At 49.4% G+C, this 15,951-nt stretch overlaps 1 protein-coding gene and 1 pseudogene across 2 annotated transcripts in view; one reads left to right on the top strand and one right to left on the bottom strand.

Annotated features, from left to right (window-relative positions):
* Positions 1–19: 19 nt before the first annotated feature.
* LOC106595035 (zinc finger and BTB domain-containing protein 5) lies at positions 20–11,109 on the top strand. Its single transcript, XM_045717605.1, has 7 exons — positions 20–330; positions 2,568–2,597; positions 2,875–3,057; positions 3,524–4,151; positions 4,186–4,376; positions 5,890–6,094; positions 6,181–11,109. The coding sequence occupies exons 2-7, from the start codon at positions 2,571–2,573 to the stop codon at positions 7,026–7,028; spliced, it is 2,082 nt and encodes a 693-aa protein (XP_045573561.1). The 5' UTR covers positions 20–330; positions 2,568–2,570; the 3' UTR covers positions 7,029–11,109.
* Positions 11,110–15,072: 3,963 nt separating this feature from the next.
* LOC123723774 (glyoxylate reductase/hydroxypyruvate reductase-like) overlaps positions 15,073–15,951 on the bottom strand; it is a 7,770-nt pseudogene continuing 6,891 nt past the window's right edge. The window contains exon 9 of the transcript XR_006769522.1: positions 15,073–15,213. The product of XR_006769522.1 is annotated as a glyoxylate reductase/hydroxypyruvate reductase-like (transcript). The remainder of the gene's footprint in view (positions 15,214–15,951) is intronic.

Consider the following 15,951-nt stretch of genomic DNA (forward strand, 5'->3'; position numbering starts at 1 on the left):
TGGAGGAGGAGGAGGAGAAACTCAGCCAGCTCCAGCCATCGCCCCCCCAGGAGAAGACCCTCTTTGGTAACAAAACTACATTTAGATTCATTTAAAGTAGCTACATGGAGTCTTAGCTATTTAGCTGGTGTTGTGTCTGTCCTTGGGGGGGGTTCAACCAGTCGGACAAGGGATTGGTATATTGAGTATGTGACTGTGAGCATTTGGAGTAGCCGTAGCGGTCCATGAAGACTGTCTAGCCGTCGGTAGTCCTCGTTCTGTCCGGTCTAGTGGACTTGATGAACCCCGTTTGTCCACCCTTGACCCGGGAGTAGCACCGACAAAAACAAGGTACCGGTAGCTAACATTAGCAAGCTAGCTAGCTAAATTGTAGCTTTATTTACCTTTTAGTATCATCACGTTTTCATTGTTTCCTCAAGTTATATCAATGTTGCATGCTTTCTAGGGGGGAACTTGACAACTGTTAACGTTAGCAAATCTAGCTAGGTAGTCAGCATTAATAACAGTAGCCATTGTAGCCAAACGAAAAATGACTTCATGAGGTGATGTTTTGTTGTTGGCCTTGGCTGTTATTTTAAACAAAATGTCGGTCACACACGGGGTCATGCTAGCTAGCTACTTCACCGCCATCGCTGTTTTCTTACTGGGTTTTTATTTTTATTACACAGCCTTTCCCAAAAGTTAGCAAGTAGCTAACTAGCTAGCTAACTAAATATCCAGTTGCTGACTTGCTAGTTAGTTAGTTAGCTTAGCTAGTTAGCAACGATAGTATTCGCCCGACGAGGGCTTGGCTAACAGATGGCAGTAGTTATTTAGTTAGCTAGTTGTCTAGACAAGACTTCTAGACCTCAACAAACTGTACAGTTTCCTTGCCAACAGTTTCCTTGCCAACAGTTTCCTTGCCAACAGTTTCCTTGCTAACAGTTTCCTTGCCAACAGTTTCCTTGCTTGTACTTGACTAATGTCTTCACATACTGGCTTTCATTTCACACATTTTAACATATTCTCTTGAATATCGTTACTAGTTCTCACTTTCACTTACCGTGCAATAGCCTATGCTATAACTTCCAACGAGACTTCTATTATCTATTTGTTAATACATTCAACTAATTAATTGTGATAGCAAGTGTAGCTACTGCCCTTCTACAAAATATATTATTCAAAGCATCAACCTATAGTCTACTATAATGTCCCCTCCAGTGACAGTCAATTTTAAAGCTAACTTTTTAATCAAAGGTTTTGTCAGGAAGATTACCTCAAGAGGACCTAATTTTCCTCACATTTATTACACAACAGATTTTTTTTACAACCCTGTTCCCTCCCTCCCCCCACCTCCCTCTCCCCCCTGTTCCCTCCATACCTTCACCCCCCTCCTCTCCCACCTTCACCCCCCCTCCTCTCCCACCTTCACCCCCCTCCTCTCCCCACCTTCACCCCCCTCCTCTCCCCACCTTCACCCCCCCTCCTCTCCCACCTTCACCCCCCTCCTCTCCCCACCTTCACCTCCCCCTTCCCTCCCCACCTTCACCCCCCCTCCTCTCCCCACCTTCACCCCCTCCTCTCCTCACCTTCACCCCCCTCCTCTCCCCACCTTCACCCCCCCCTCTCCCCACCTTCACCCCCCCCTCTCCCCACCTTCACCCCCTCCTCTCCCCACCTTCACCCCCCTCCTCTCCCACCTTCACCCCCTTCCCTCCCACCTTCACCTCCCCCTCCCTCCCCACCTTCACCCCCCCTCCTCTCCCCACCTTCACCCCCCTCCTCTCCCCACCTTCACCCCCCTCCTCTCCCCCATTCCTCCCTTCCCCCTCTCTCGCCTCCTTCCCCTTTCTCTCTATACCCCCCTCCCGTTCTCTCTCTACCCCCCTCCCTTTCTCTCTCTACCCCCCCTCCCTTTCTCTCTCTACCCCCTCCCTTTCTCTCTCTACCCCCCTCCCGTTCTCTCTCTACCCCCCCTCCCTTTCTCTCTCTACCCCCCTCCCTTTCTCTCTCTACCCCCCTCCCTTTCTCTCTCTACCCCCTCCCTTTCTCTCTCTATCCCCCTCCCGTTCTCTCTCTACCCCCCTCCTCTCCCCACCTTCACCCCCCCCTCTCCCCACCTTCACCCCCCCCTCTCCCCACCTTCACCCCCCTCCTCTCCCCACCTTCACCCCCCTCCTCTCCCCCATTCCTCCCTTCCCCTTCTCTCGCCTCCTTCCCCTTCTCTCCTCCCCCTTCTCTCTCTACCCCCCTCCCTTTCTCTCTCTACCCCCCTCCCTTTCTCTCTCTACCCCCCTCCCTTTCTCTCTCTACCCCCTCCCTCTCTCTACCCCCCTCCCTCCCTCTCTCTACCCCCCTCCCGTTCTCTCTACCCCCTCCCTTTCTCTCTCTACCCCCCTCCCTTTCTCTCTCTACCCCCCTCCCTTTCTCTCTCTACCCCCCTCCCTTTCTCTCTCTACCCCCCTCCCTTTCTCTCTCTACCCCCTCCCGTTCTCTCTCTACCCCCCTCCCTTTCTCTCTCTACCCCCCTCCCGTTCTCTCTCTACCCCCCTCCTTTTCTCTCCCCCCTCTCTCCTCCTTCCCTGCAGGTCATGGACTTCCCGGGCCACTTCGACCAGGTAATGCAAACAGCTTTATGATTTCTGTCAGTAAATGGGGGGGAAAAAACGCTCTACAAATAAAGTGTATTGTTCATAACAATATAATATAAGAATATATACCATTTATCAGACGCTTTTATCTGAAGCGAATTACTGTCATGAATTCATGCATTTTACATGTGCGCGTGACCGCAGCGGGAATCGAACCCACGACCCGTGCTCTAGCTAGCGACTGAGCCACACATGATTCATATTATTATTATTATTATTATTATTATTATTATTATTATTACAGGTCTTCCAGCAGCTGAACTACCAGCGGGTTCACAGCCAGCTGTGTGACTGTGTCATTGTGGTGGGCAGCCGCCATTTTAAGGCCCACCGCTCGGTGCTGGCGGCTTGCAGCACTCACTTCAGAGCCCTGTTTACGGTCGCCCAGGGAGACGCCAGCATGAACATGATACAACTGGACAGCGAGGTGAGGATGATGACGATGAAGGTGATGATGATTAAGATGAGGATGAGTTTATAACAGGGGTGATGAGGATGATGAGTTAACAGGGGTGATGAGGATGTTTATAACAGGGTTAATAGTTATGACAAGTTTATAACATGGGTAATGAGGATGATGAGTTTGTAACGGGTGATGATTATAATGAGTTTATAACAGGGGTGATGAGGAGGATGAGTCTACAACAGGGGTGATGAGGATGAGTTAACAGGGGTGATGAGGAGGATGAGGTAACAGGGGTGATGAGGAGGATGAGTTTATAACAGGGGTGATGAGGAGGATGAGTTTATAACAGGGTTAATAGTTATGACAAGTCTATAACATGGGTAATGAGGATGATGAGTTTGTAACGGGTGATGATGATGACTTTATAACAGGGGTAATGAGGATGATGAGGTTAACAGGGGTGATGATGATGTGTGTGTTACTGCAGGTGGTGACAGCGGAGGCGTTTGCTGCCCTGGTGGACATGATGTACACCTCCACCCTGATGCTAGGAGAGAGCAACGTGATGGACGTGCTGCTAGCTGCCTCTCACCTCCACCTGAACGCCGTAGTCAAGGCCTGTAAGCACTACCTGACCACCCGCACCATGCCCATGTCCCCGCCGGCAGACCACCGGGCCACACAACACCGCCAGCACCAACACACCCACGCAGAACAGCAGAGACACAGGCAGCAGCAGGCAGCCGCCGAGTTAGCCGCTAACGCTAAACTAGCGGCTAACGCTAACCAAGAGGCTAACGCTAACCTAGCGGCTAACGCTGCTACGTCCAGGCTCCAGCGCTCGTTCCTGCTGCAGCAGCTGGGTCTAAGCCTGGTGAGCTCTGCCCTGGGAGGGGTGGAGGAAGATGGGGCTAGGGGTGGTAGCGATGGTGTTAGCATTAGTGGTGTAGTGGAGCATAAAGCTTCCTTCCCCATCCGACGTTTCCACAAGAGAAAACCCTCCCTGAGCTTTAGCCTATCTGAGGACAGGTCCAGGCAGAGGCCCCGCCCCTCCGGACCCCACGAGGATGAGGAAGTGGGACTACTCTCCCCGACTCCCACAAGACGGGGAGGAGGCCAGACTGGACGCGACGATCACCGGCCTAGCAGGGGGCGTGTCCCAGGATGACTCCCAGATGCCCAGCCAATCGGACAGCGGACGCTGCGAAGGGGAGGAGCAAGGGATGGTGGAGGAGGAGGGTGTGGGGAAGGAGTCCCTGGATGGAGGGAGTCACCATGGCGATGGGGTGGAGGTGAAGATAACGGAGGAAGAGGAGGAAGTACGGGAGCAACAGGGACAGGTAATGACATTTTACCAGGAAATACTTCATCTGCATCCCAAATGGCCTCTTATTCCCTCCATAGTGGACTACTGTTGACCAGGACCCATAGTGGACTACTGTTGACCAGGCCCCATAGTGGACTACTGTTGACCAGGCCCCATAGTGGACTACTGTTGACCAGGCCCCATAGTGGACTACTGTTGACCAGGCCCCATAGTGGACTACTGTTGACCAGGCCCCATAGTGGACTATTGTTGACCAGGACCCATAGTGGACTACTGTTGACCATGACCCATAGTGGACTACTGTTGACCAGGACCCATAGTGGACTACTGTTGACCAGGACCCATAGTGGACTACTGTTGACCAGGACCCATAGTGGACTACTGTTGACCAGGACCCATAGTGGACTACTGTTGACCAGGACCCATAGTGGACTATTGTTGACCAGGACCCATAGTGGACTATTGTTGACCAGGACCCATAGTGGACTATTGTTGACCAGGACCCATAGTGGACTATTGTTGACCAGGACCCATAGTGGACTACTGTTGACCAGGACCCATAGTGGACTATTGTTGACCAGGACCCATAGTGGACTATTGTTGACCAGGACCCATAGTGGACTACTGTTGACCAGGACCCATAGTGGACTATTGTTGACCAGGACCCATAGTGGACTACTGTTGACCAGGACCCATAGTGGACTACTGTTGACCAGGGCCCATAGTGGACTACTGTTGACCAGGACCCATAGTGGACTACTGTTGACCAGGGCCCATAGTGGACTACTGTTGACCAGGGACCATAGTGGACTACTGTTGACCAGGGCCCATAGTGGACTACTGTTGACCAGGACCCATAGTGGACTACTGTTGACCAGGGCCCATAGTGGACTACTGTTGACCAGGCCCCATAGTGGACTACTGTTGACCAGGACCCAATAGTGGACTACTTTAGTCCAGGGCTCATTGCTCAGGTTATAGGGTGCCATTTGGGACGAATACTTCCCCATTTAAAGAGTTAGCTATGTATGAAACAACGGTCTAGCCATAATTCATGCTTTACCTTGGTTAAATAAAGGGTTTAAACCCAACCTTGGATAAAGTAATGGGTCATATCCTGTTGTCCTCCTTCATGTCTGTATCTCTTTTCCTCTCTCTCTTCTCCCCTCTCCTTCTCTCTCCTCCTCTCGCTCTTCTCCCCTTCTCTCTCCTCCTCTCGCTCTTCTCCCCTTCTCTCTCCTCTTCTCCTCTCTCTCCTCTCTCTCCCCTCCTCTCCTCTTCTCCTATCTTCTCCTCTCTCTCCTTCTCCTCTCTCCCCTCTCCTCCTCTCTCTCTTCTCCCCTTCTCTCTTCTTCTCTCTCTCCTCATCTCCTCCTCTCTCCCCTCCTCTTCTCCTATCTTCTCCTCTCTCTTCTCTCCTCCTCTCTCTCCTCCTCTCTCCCCTGCTCTCCTCTTCTCCTATCTTCTCCTCTCTCTCCTCCTCCTCTCCCCTCCTCTCTTTCTCCTCATCTCCTCCTCTCCTCCAGGTGGTGGTGAAGTGTGAGCCTCTGAGCTCCCCAGAGCCAGCTGATGACATCACCATCCAGGGCAGCGACCAGCTGGGACCTGGAGGAGGAAGAGGAGAGGAGGAGAAGGTAGAGCTGAGCCCACAGAGCAGCGACCGTAGTCTCTCCTCCTCTGACCAACAGTTGCTCCAGCCCAGCTCCCAGCTCCTGCTGAAAGGAGGTCTTGGTAGGGAGAGTGGTGCTGGTTTTGGCTGTAGTAACCATCTTGATGGGAAGTCTGGTTTTAGGATTTCTAGCTTCCTCGGCGCCAAGGTGTTTGGAAGCGGGGGTCGGGGGTCGATGCCGGGGACGACGACCTCAACACGACAACCGGCGAGGCGATGGCAGCGGCACATCGCTTCCTGCTGAGCCCGGAACGCTCTGGGACCGGTAACTCTTCTTCGATGCTCCGTACCGGGTCGGCCAACCACCTGCACCTGCTGGGTGGCGACGGACTCGGTGGATTCTCTACAGACGCTGATTCGCGCTTCCTGCGTCCCCTGCATGACGGGCTGGGAAACCCCAGGGGAGGCGGAGGAGGAGGGTTTCCAGACCCGTTCTCTCTGGACTTCCAGCGCTCCAGCCTGGGCCTGCACTCCCTGGCCCGCGCCTCTACAGGGGTCTCCCTGGGCTTTCCTGGATATCGCCGCATCGCACCTAAAAACGACAACATGGGAGGAGGAGGAGGAGAAGGAGGAGGAGGAACGGGGGTCGTTCTCCAAGACGCCCTGTCTTCCTCCAGTCTTGGGGAAGGGGGACCCTTGCTTCTGAACGGATCGGGAGGGTACGAGTCAGGCCCACCCACCTCCTCCTCCGCCCCCCACCCCCACCCACAGCTGACCCGTGCCTCAGCAGACGTTCTCTCCAAGTGTAAGAAAGCCCTGTCTGAACACAACGTCCTGGTGGTAGAAGGAGCCAGGAAATACGCTTGTAGAATCTGCTGTAAGACTTTCCTCACTCTGACTGACTGTAAGAAACACATCAGAGTTCACACCGGGGAGAAACCTTACGCCTGCCTCAAGTGCGGCAAACGTTTCAGCCAGTCGTCCCACCTGTACAAACACTCCAAGACTACCTGCCTGCGCTGGCAGAACAGCAACATGGCCAACACACTGATGTAAGGGATAGATGGGATCACTGTAGGGGGGGTGGGGTAAACGGTATCCAGATTTTAATACCTTTATACCTTCGTTGTGCCGTACCGGAGGCCAAACGGTATTACCGGGCGTTGCGAATTAATGGGAAAAAAAATAAAATTTAAAATTTAAAAAACTAGCCAAATTAGCGGTATGCTAACAAAGTAGTAGGGAATTCCCATAGTGGATGCTAGCTAAATGCTAACGAGTCAAGCGTTTTCAACCTGTACAAACACTCCCAAGACCACCTGTCTACGCTGGTAGAACGGCGACATGCTTTACGATCTGTATGTAGGCTGGCCTGCTAGGTAGGGTCGAGTTGGATTGGGAAAATTCCTGGGAAACTTACCGGAAGTTTTGGGGGTTTTTTTCTCCATAAATTCTGGTTAGAGGACCGTATAGTCACTGCTGTAGTGGAGAACCTCTGGTCTACTCATTAGTCACACACTGTAGCAAAAAAAAACTAAACATTTTCAACTAAAACAACTGTTTCTATTGGACAAATGGGTTCCGTTTGGTTCCTTGTTAAAACACCACTTCTAGGTAGGGTTGAGTTTTTAAAATAATGTCCAGAAAAACTCCCAGGTTTAAATCAGTCTCTGATTTAGAGGAGAACCATGGAGGAAAAACTCCCAGGTTTAAATCAGTCTCTGATTAGAAAGGAAGAGTGGGGGAAATAGCAGTGGAATTGGCTTTGAGGTCCAGTTTAGAATTTGAAGGGTCTATACGGTATCGCCTGTACTCTGTCTAGTGGACTCTAGACTCACTGCCCTTTGACCCTCTACAGCGTAAGCCCTGTCTTTTCCACCGGGAGGACCTTCAGACAAGTCTTCTGAGGCCAGTGGGGAGGCCTAGAACAACACCGATATGTTGGTGTAAGTCTCTCACCTTTCCACAGATTAGTGTGTAGGCCAAACTGTCGGGACGCTACCAGACAGAAGTTGGCAGATCTGCTTTTCCCGACATCAGACGGGTCCCAAGACGCTCGTTGGGTCAAACCGTTCGGGGAAACAAACACCGCTCGAGCTCTTTCGCTGCAGGATGCAGAAGTGCGACATCGGCGGATGTGGTGGATTGATACAAAACAACAGATCTGTAGCTTAAACGGACAGATTTTTATGGGGATTATTTTATATTATTATTATTATTATGCTAATTAGATAGAATGGTTCATTTCCTCACAGCTAGAAACACACACTTACAGTAGTGTGTAGAAACTATGGGTGTCCCCAGCGGGAATCCAACCCACAACCCTGATGTTACAAGTGCCATGTTCTACCAACTGAGCCAAAACAGGACCGTTTGATAGAGGCGATCGCTTTAGAAAATGGAGTCTCTTTAGGAGGGGTGGACTCCCAACTTCCTCATGGAACCCTGTTGTGTTCCTATTGGAACCCTGTTCGGAACGTTTCTGAAACAGGACTTCAGATTCAGAACTGTCCTGAAGCTGAAACCTGGTTTGGGAGATTCAGAACTGTCCTGAAGCTGAAACCTGGCTTGGGAGATTCAGAACTGTCCTGAAGCTGAAACCTGGCTAGGGAGATTCAGAACTGTCCTGAAGCTGAAACCTGGCTAGGGAGATTCAGAACTGTCCTGAAGCTGAAACCTGGCTAGGGAGATTCAGAACTGTCCTGAAGCTGAAACCTGGCTAGGGGAGATTCAGAACTGTCCTGAAGCTGAAACCTGGCTAGGGGAGATTCAGAACTGTCCTGAAGCTGAAACCTGGCTAGGGAGATTCAGAACTGTCCTGAAGCTGAAACCTGGCTAGGGGAGATTCAGAACTCTCCTGAAGCTGAAACCTGGCTAGGGGAGATTCAGAACTGTCCTGAAGCTAAAACCTGGCTAGGGGAGATTCAGAACCGTTCTGAAGCTGAAACCTGGCTAGGGAGGTTCAGAACAGTCCTGACGCTGAAACCTGGCTAGGGAGATTCAGAACTGTCCTGAAGCTGAAACCTGGCAAGGGAGATTCAGAACAGTCCTGAAGCTGAAACCTGGCTAGGGGAGATTCAGAACAGTCCTGACGCTGAAACCTGGCTAGGGAGATTCAGAACTGTCCTGAAGCTGAAACCTGGCAAGGGAGATTCAGAACAGTCCTGAAGCTGAAACCTGGCAAGGGAGATTCAGAACAGTCCTGAAGCTGAAACCTGGCTAGGGGAGATTCAGAACAGTCCTGAAGCTGAAACCTGGCTAGGGGAGATTCAGAACAGTCCTGAAGCTGAAACCTGGCTAGGGGAGGTTCAGAACAGTCCTGAAGCTGAAACCTGGCTAGGGGAGATTCAGAACAGTCCTGAAGCTGAAACCTGGCTAGGGGAGGTTCAGAACTGTCCTGAAGCTGAAACCTGGCTAGGGGAGATTCAGAACAGTCCTGAAGCTGAAACCTGGCTAGGGGAGATTCAGAACAGTCCTGAAGCTGAAACCTGGCTAGGGGAGGTTCAGAACAGTCCTGAAGCTGAAACCTGGCTAGGGGAGATTCAGAACTGTCCTGAAGCTGAAACCTGGCTAGGGGAGATTCAGAACAGTCCTGAAGCTGAAACCTGGCTAGGGGAGATTCAGAACAGTCCTGAAGCTGAAACCTGGCTAGGGGAGATTCAGAACAGTCCTGAAGCTGAAACCTGGCTATGGGAGATTCAGAACAGTTCTGAAGCTGAAACCTGACTAGGGGAGATTCAGAACAGTTCTGAAGCTGAAACCTGGCTAGGGGAGATTCAGAACAGTTCTGAAGCTTAAACCTGGCTAGGGGAGATTCAGAACAGTTCTGAAGCTTAAACCTGGCTAGGGGAGATTCAGAACAGTTCTGAAGCTGAAACCTGGCTAGGGAGGTTCAGAACAGTCCTGACGCTGAAACCTGGCTAGGGAGATTCAGAACAGTCCTGAAGCTGAAACCTGGCTAGGGAGATTCAGAACAGTCCTGAAGCTGAAACCTGGCTAGGGGAGGTTCAGAACAGTCCTGAAGCTGAAACCTGGCTAGGGGAGATTCAGAACTGTCCTGAAGCTGAAACCTGGCTAGGGGAGATTCAGAACAGTCCTGAAGCTGAAACCTGGCTAGGGGAGATTCAGAACAGTCCTGAAGCTGAAACCTGTCTAGGGAGATTCAGAACAGTCCTGAAGCTGAAACCTGGCTAGGGAGATTCAGAACTGTCCTGAAGCTGAAACCTGGCTAGGGAGATTCAGAACTGTCCTGAAGCTGAAACCTGGCTAGGGGAGATTCAGAACAGTTCTGAAGCTGAAACCTGGCTAGGGGAGATTCAGAACAGTCCTGAAGCTGAAACCTGGCTAGGGGAGATTCAGAACAGTTCTGAAGCTGAAACCTGGCTAGGGGAGATTCAGAACAGTCCTGAAGCTGAAACCTGGCTAGGGAGATTCAGAACTGTCCTCAAGCTGAAACCTGGCTAGGGAGGTTCAGAACAGTCCTCAAGCTGAAACCTGGCTAGGGGAGATTCAGAACAGTCCTCAAGCTGAAACCTGCCTAGAGTTGCAAAACTCTGATAACCTGGGAATTTAGGGAAAGTTTTCTAGAAATCAGGATTTCCTGCTTTTTCCCCTCTGATTACGGTAATCTTCGAGGTTGAGAATTAGGGGAATTGTGCAACGCTAAACCTGGAGCTTGGCTTTGAGAGGAGAACAGGGATGTGAAGGAGAGAGGGTGGACTAGCCTGAGAGACAGTTTGTCTGTGCTGTCCTGCCCCACATCATTGACATCAATGGAGCTGGTAAGAGCACAAACAGATCTGGGACCAGGCTAAGAAGGGACCACTTCTTCTCATGGTCCTTCACAAACAAGTTGCCTTTTCGTTGGTGCACCTTTTGAATGAAACACCCTATTCCCTATATAGTGCACTACTCTTGACCAGGGCCCATAGGGTTGTAGTTCACTATATATAGTGCATTTGGAAAGTATTCAGACCCCTTGACTTTTTTGACACTTTCTTTCATTACAGCCATATTTGAAAATGGATTAAATAAAAAATGTTCCTCTTCAATCTACATCACAATACCCCATAATGACATCACAATACCCCATAATGACATCACGATACCCCATAATGACATCACGATTCCCCATAATGACATCACGATAACCCATAATGACATCACGATACCCCATAATGACATCCCAATACCCCATAATGACATCACAATAACCCATAATGACCTCACAATAACCCATAATGACATCACAAGACCCCATAATGACATCCCAATACCCCATAATGACATCACAATAACCCATAATGACCTCACAATAACCCATAATGACATCACAAGACCCCATAATGACATCACAATACCCCATAATGACATCACAATAACCCATAATGACCTCACAATAACCCATAATGACATCACAATGCCCCATAATGACAAAGCGAAAACAGGTTTTTAGAAATGTTAGCAAAGGTATTAAAAATAAATAACACTACCTTATTTACATAAGTATTTAGACCGTTTGCTATGGAGACTATAAATTGAGCTCAGGTTCATCCTGTTTCCATTGATCATCTTTGAGATGTTTATACAACTTGATTGGAGTCCACCTGTGGTAAATTCAATTGATTGGACATGATTTGGAAAGGCACACACCTGTCTATATAAGGTCCCACAGTTGACAGAGCAAAAACCAAGCCATGAGGTCAAAGGAATTAAAGGCACCTAAAGACTCTCAGACCATGATAAACAAGATTCTCTGGTCTGATGAAACCAAGCTTGAACTCTTTGGCCTGAATGCCCAGCGTCATGTCTAGAGGAAGCCTGGCTCCATCCCCTACGGTGAAGCATGGTGGTGGCAGCATCATGCTGTGGGGATATTTTTCAGCAGCAGGGACTGGGAGACTGGTCAGGATCGAGGGAAAGATGAACAGAGCAAAGTACAGAGAGATCCTTGATGAAAACCTGCTCCAGAGCGCTCAGGACCTCAGACTGGGGTGAAGGTTCACCTTCCAACAGGACAATGACCCTAAGCACACAGCCAAGACAATGCAGGAGTGGCTTCGGGACAAATATCTGAGAGTCCTTGAGTGGCCCAGCCAGAGCCCGGACTTGAACCCGATCCAACATCTCTGGAGGGACCTGAAAATAGCTGTGCAGCGACACTCCCCATCCAACCTGACAGAGCTTGAGAGGATCTGCAGAGAAGAATGGGAGAAACTCCCCAAATACAGGTGTGCCAAGCTTCTAGCATCATACCCAAGAAGGCTGTAATTGCTGTAAAGGGTCTTTACCTGTTTTTGCTTTGTCATTATGGGGTATTGTGATGTCATTATGGGGTATTGTGATGTCATTATGGGGTATTGTGAGGTCATTATGTGGTATTGTGATGTCATTATGGGGTATTGTGAGGTCATTATGGGGTATTGTGATGTCATTATGGGGTATTGTGAGGTCATTATGGGGTATTGTGTGTAGATTTTTTTTCTTCCCCTCATCAATGTAATCCATTTTAGAATAAGGCTGTAACGTAACAAAATGTGGAAAAAGTCAAGTGGTCTGAATACTTTCCGAAGGCGCTGCAGGTTATAGGGTGGCCCTTATCCCGTCTCCTCACAGGACAATACATTAGAAATGTAAATATCTCACATTTTATGTGGCTTTACACTTTCCTCTGCAAGGGGACATCATAATAAAACCAGTGACTTTTATAACTAGAGCCTGGCGTGGTCTCCTGGTCAGGTCACACGGTCAGGGATAACTCTGGGCCCCAGTTAACTATAACATCGTGTTGTTAGTTACTAGATGTCGTGGAACAGTTTGGTACAGTATCTGTGCTTCTTAAATGTCTTTTTTTAAATCGATACATCGGATAAGGAAGAAATTAACGCCGTTAAAAAAAGAGCTTTGACTGCTAATAAGAAGGTTGGACTGCGTCGTTCTGTGTTTCCATGGCGACGTGTTGGCCCAGTGTCTGTTGCAGTACCGTTACTGTGCTTTTTGTTGTAGTTGGCTGGCTGACTGGCTGGCTGGCTGACTGGCTGGCTGACTGACTGGCTGGCTGGCTGGCTGGCTGGCTGGCTGACTGGCTGGCTGGCTGGCTGACTGACTGGCTGGCTGGCTGGCTGGCTGGCTGACTGGCTGGCTGGCTGGCTGGCTGGCTGGCTGACTGACTGGCTGACTGGCTGGCGACTGACTGGCTGGCTGGCTGGCTGACTGGCTGACTGGCTGGCGACTGGTCAGAGAACAACCTTGCTGTTTGAGACTTGCTCAGTGTGGATGGGTAGCCAGGCAACTAGTGGGTGTGAAAAATGATTTCGTAGTTGAGCTCTTTTTTCAATCAGGCATAAACCGTAGGTACCCCTGAAGGACATGAGGACCCTTGTTAAACAGATCCAAAATGGCTTCCATCTCTCACTGTAGCCCAGTTTCCATGGTGATGTCTTCTGTGGCTGTAGTCTTAAGTGAAACTGTTTTGTTTTATAATATATATGTGAATGTTTTGGTCCTATTTATACAACAACAGCCCTGTGTGAAAACTACAACAAGACTATAACCAAAAAGGATTCAATAGATCAACAAAATGTTGTTCATGTAATAATAGAATTGATGAAGGAAAGTTACTGCCTTACGTCCCAGTCTGGCTTAAAAAGCTGGGCTTTATCCTAGTGCCAAAAGTGCAGGATTTCTGTGTCGTTTTTCCTACACTTCTAACACAGTGTAACCATGTTTTGGGTGTAGCGTCTCTCAAATTTACGCCCTGTTCCCTGTGTAGTGCACTACTACTTCTGATCAAAGCCACTGACACTCTGGTCTAAAGTAGTGCACTACGTCTCATTGACACTCTGGTCTAAAGTAGTGCACTACGTCTCATTGACACTCTGGTCTAAAGTAGTGCACTACGTCTCACTGACACTCTGGTCTAAAGTAGTGCACTACGTCTCATTGACACTCTGGTCTAAAGTAGTGCACTACGTCTCATTGACACTCTGGTCTAAAGTAGTGCACTACGTCTCATTGACACTCTGGTCTAAAGTAGTGCACTACGTCTCATTGACACTCTGGTCTAAAGTAGTGCACTACGTCTCATTGACACTCTGGTCTAAAGTAGTGCACTACGTCTCACTGACACTCTGGTCTAAAGTAGTGCACTACGTCTCATTGACACTCTGGTCTAAAGTAGTGCACTACGTCTCATTGACACTCTGGTCTAAAGTAGTGCACTACGTCTCACTGACACTCTGGTCTAAAGTAGTGCACTACGTAGGGAATAGGGTGCCCTGTGAGAAGATGAAATGTAAACATGTGTTAGTTTGTTATATCGTTCCAGTCGTCACTACAGACTGAATTAAAAAGATGAGAAAAGTTCCATGTTTTATTGTTGTCCTTCGTCATCATCATCATTATTATTATTATTATTATTATTATTATGAAAGAAAATCCTAAGAACATCTCAGATGAGGACGTGCTGAGTGCTACAGTTTTGTACCATGTTGAGTTAAAGTGTTGCTGGTCGATGACAACAGATCTCTATTCTCTATAATCTACTAATCTCATGACCAGAGTCAACTATATCATTTACAGTTCTGGGGAAAAAACTCTTCAATCATTGGTTCTTCTCTGGTGTTCCGGAAGCAGGTGATTGGTTCTTCTCTGGTGTTCCGGAAGCAGGTGATTGGTTCTTCTCTGGTGTTTCTGAAAGCAGGTGATTGGTTCTTCTCTGGTGTTTCTGAAAGCAGGTGATTGGTTCTTCTCTGGTGTTTCCGAAAGCAGGTGATTGGTTCCTCTCTGGTGTTCTGAAAGCAGGTGATTGGTTCTTCTCTGGTGTTTCTGAAAGCAGGTGATTGGTTCTTCTCTGGTGTTTCTGAAAGCAGGTGATTGGTTCCTCTCTGGTGTTTCTGAAAGCTGGTGATTGGTTCTTCTCTGGTGTTTCTGAAAGCAGGTGATTGGTTCTTCTCTGGTGTTTCCGAAAGCAGGTGATTGGTTCTTCTCTGGTGTTTCTGAAAGCTGGTGATTGGTTCTTCTCTGGTGTTTCCGAAAGCAGGTGATTGGTTCTTCTCTGGTGTTTCCGAAAGCAGGTGATTGGTTCTTCTCTGGTGTTTCCGAAAGCAGGTGATTGGCAGCTACAGCTTGAGCTCTTTGATCATTGGCTGTCCCTTCAGACCCAGTAGCAGGTTATTGGCTGCCAGGGCAGACATGGCATTACGCGTGGAGTAGGACGCACTGGCAATGTGGGGGAGGATCACTGGAGAGAGAGAGAGATGAGAGGGAGGATCACTGGAGAGAGAGAGATGAGAGGGAGGATCACTGGAGAGAGAGAGATGAGAGGGAGGATCACTGGAGAGAGATGACAGGGAGGATCACTGGAGAGAGATGACAGGGAGGATCACTGGAGAGAGAGATGACAGGGAGGATCACTGGAGAGAGAGATGAGAGGGAGGATCACTGGAGAGAGAGAGAGAGAGAGAGAGATGAGAGGGAGGATCACTAGAGAGAGATGAGAGGGAGGATCACTGGAGAGATGACAGGGAGGATCACTGGAGAGAGATGACAGGGAGGATCACTGGAGAGAGAGAGATGAGAGGGAGGATCACTGGAGAGAGAGAGATGAGAGGGAGGATCACTGGAGAGAGAGAGATGAGAGGGAGGATCACTAGAGAGAGATGAGAGGGAGGATCACTGGAGAGATGACAGGGAGGATCACTGGAGAGAGAGATGACAGGGAGAATCACTGGAGAGAGAGATGACAGGGAGAATCACTGGAGAGAGAGATGACAGGGAGGATCACTGGAGAGAGAGATGACAGGGAGGATCACTGGAGAGAGAGATGACAGGGAGGATCACTGGAGAGAGAGAGATGAGAGGGAGGATCACTGGAGAGAGAGAGATGAGAGGGAGGATCACTGGAGAGAGAGAGATGAGAGGGAGGATCACTGGAGAGAGAGAGATGAGAGGGAGGATCACTAGAGAGAGAGAGATGAGA

This window comes from Salmo salar, chromosome ssa04, assembly GCF_905237065.1.
Source record: "Salmo salar chromosome ssa04, Ssal_v3.1, whole genome shotgun sequence".
Lineage (NCBI taxonomy): Eukaryota > Metazoa > Chordata > Actinopteri > Salmoniformes > Salmonidae > Salmo > Salmo salar.